At 34.5% G+C, this 2,886-nt stretch overlaps 1 protein-coding gene across 1 annotated transcript in view; it reads right to left on the bottom strand.

Annotated features, from left to right (window-relative positions):
• Positions 1–2,886, bottom strand: part of LOC107091604 (atypical kinase ADCK3, mitochondrial-like) — a 29,775-nt gene that overhangs the window by 4,170 nt on the left and 22,719 nt on the right. Inside the window, exon 14 of the mRNA XM_015385624.1 lies at positions 1,660–1,746. Coding sequence (XP_015241110.1) covers positions 1,660–1,746 — 87 coding nt within the window. The remainder of the gene's footprint in view (positions 1–1,659; positions 1,747–2,886) is intronic.

The raw sequence follows: 2,886 nt of genomic DNA, 5'->3' as shown, positions 1-2,886 counted from the left end.
GCCTCGCTGGAAAATCAACACCGGTTGCATAGTGTACCTTTAAGCAGGACAGGCTTATGTTTAGGATGCCAATTTTATTCAGCAAAGTTTGTTATTTTGTATTAAAGTGAATTGCTGGATAATAATTTGTTTTCCATGTGTTCATGTCACAGATATGCATCTAATTCAATGCAGATTTGAGTCAAATAGTTATGTCACACACAAAGGGGGGCTTAAAAAAATAAATCACCACGCCAGGAGGGGTGAAGGCAATCAGGTCAGCTGGCACGCATGTCAGGTTTTCTTTTTTTTTTTTTCAGGGAGTTGGCAACCCTACTAATGAGTCTACAAGATTCACGAGCTCTTCTTCTAAAATTAGTGACAAAACAAGGAACCTTTCTACAAAATTCACATTTTTGTGAGATGTACCTCGATCTGTGCACAGTTATCAGCTTCTGTTTGTTTACAAAAAAGGAAATGGATTTTTGAACAATAGCTAATACAAAATGTGGCCATGACTGCATGGCTAACAGTATTAAATTACCAACAGTTAAAACAGAGTATAATTAAAGATGAATAATGGCTGATCTATTTGGGCGTTTATTTTTTCACCCATTCCTTCAGGTTTTTAAAAGTAAATGCGTAAAAACCTCAGAGCTCTTTATGATCTTCTCTAATCAAAGCATAAAAATCAGAAATGGTCGAATCAGGGTATTTTGGAGATTTGTTTTTAGCATGGCACAGAAGACACTTTGGTTTGGACCTTAAGCCTGGAGGTTCTGTTAACAATTATATTAAATTGACTGGAAGTAATTAGAACCAGATGAAGGAGCAAACTCCCTGTCAGAGTGATAGATCACCAAAATACAAACCACAGGGCTACATCACCACAACCAGGAGGGCAGGATGCCTGGGGTGGGAACAAGCGGATTTTTTTATAGTATATCACTAATTATTATAATAACAATGGCCAGACTGTTGCATTAAAAACAGGGGTGCACCGATTGCAGTTTTCCGGCCGATTTCCGATCACCGATCTTTAAAAAGCCTGACCTGCCGGTTCCGATTTTGGTTGATACCGATTTTATTATTTTGTTGCTATAACCAACACTGTGTTACAAGATCGCAATTCACTTTCAATTTTACAATCTTTTCTTGAAAAACATGCCCTTGAACAATAGCCTTGAACCATTATAAACTGGTTTTAACTGCCCATGAGGTAGAGCCTTGACATAGAAATGAATTAAATAATAAATATGAATCAAATAAAACAAACTTAAGACTACAACATTGGTCTTTTGATTTTTTACATTTCAAAAAACAAAACTTCAACAAAAGATCAGAAAAAATATGGAATAGCAACGGATCTTAAGACACTCGCAGAGGTAAATAGATCGGTGGTTAAGATCGGTTTCATATGTAAATATCGGCCGATCACCAATCACCCTAAATTAAGAAAATCGGGGCAGATCGATCAGGAATCTAAAATGTTAAAATAAAATGCAAGCTCACAAATTAAAGCTATTATTTCCAATAATTCAGAAAGCAGGAAGTTCAGCTGAGCAAAAAAAAAAAAAAGTTTCCTTTCTTTTTATGACTGAACACCCCACAACAAACCACCTATGGTAGATACATAGTCCAAACAATCCATTCCTCCTGCAGCTCAAGAAAGGCTCTTACCTTTGTCTCGTATCCTGTGAGGAACTTCATCTCTCTGGATTTGAGCAACACTCCTTCTCGGTTCTGATCTGCAGCTGATTTAATGATCTGGTGTCAGGAAAACACAGAATAAACACAAATATAAACCTGGTTGTTTGAAAGAAAATAAACGCTTTGACTAAACACAGATTTGTAATAAATGTGACTCAATCAGCTGGACTTAAAACTGTTTGTTTTTTTATTTTACAGCCTTGGAACTGCATCTAGTAGTGGCTATTTGAATGACGGATCTATTCAAAATCATTTTTATGTATTGGTTACGAATCATAAAGGAGAAACATGCCTGAAATTAAGCACAGAATGCAGAGATTAAACGCTCATTTATGTGAGATTCTAAATAAAACTAAGAAATAATGAATATTTTTCACAAAAATGTATGATTTGTCTATTTGAACAATTGGCAAAAGGTTAAAAGTCACAAATAAATGTTGAAGTATTTATTATTTAATATTCCATGTGCTTCAGTCCTATCATTAAGCTCAAACTGACTGACATCTGATTGGCTGACTTGCCCAGCAGTACAGGATCTGACCAATCAGCTGTTAGTCATGAATGAGTTCATTAGCAGGACAATGAAAAAAAATACAAAACATGAATTTAATTTCTAAGAAATGATTTACACATTTAATCAACCAATTCTGTACTTTAAAGTAATTTATCTGGTCATTGAACATAACATATAGTTTTTTTTAATATAACTTGGCTTGAAATATTGAACCGATATAAATTGCTGCTATTTATAAACTGAATAACTCTTTCCTGTCTATTAAAGATACAAAAGGTTGCAGGCGATAAAGTAAATATATTATGCAAATAACTAAGTCTTTACCCCCCCCCCCAAAAAAAACAAAAACAAAAAAAACAGATAAAATGCAGCATTATACCAGAGAACAGAAACTAAAGGAATATTTTTTTGTATATAATAACTTGTTTGTCCGAATTAAATTAAATTAAAAAGTATCCACAGAGCAGTTTTTTTTAAGTTGGGTTCAAGGAGGAGCTGCAGTGTTAGTAGGGATGCACGATATAATCGGCCCCCTATCGGTATCGGCCTTAAAACTGAATATCGGACATCGGCCACCCCACCGATATTTAACCCGATATTTGATCAGCTTCTGAGTTTCTGAAGTCTAAAAAATAAAATAATAAATACTACTTAATCTTCTTCCTCAAAAACTTCTTTTTTAC

The sequence above is a fragment of the Cyprinodon variegatus genome, unplaced genomic scaffold (assembly GCF_000732505.1).
Source record: "Cyprinodon variegatus isolate N-32 unplaced genomic scaffold, C_variegatus-1.0 Scaffold344, whole genome shotgun sequence".
In the NCBI taxonomy this organism is placed as follows: domain Eukaryota; kingdom Metazoa; phylum Chordata; class Actinopteri; order Cyprinodontiformes; family Cyprinodontidae; genus Cyprinodon; species Cyprinodon variegatus.
The sequence above is the reverse complement of the archived record's forward strand: the minus strand, read 5'-3'. Positions and strand labels throughout refer to the sequence as shown.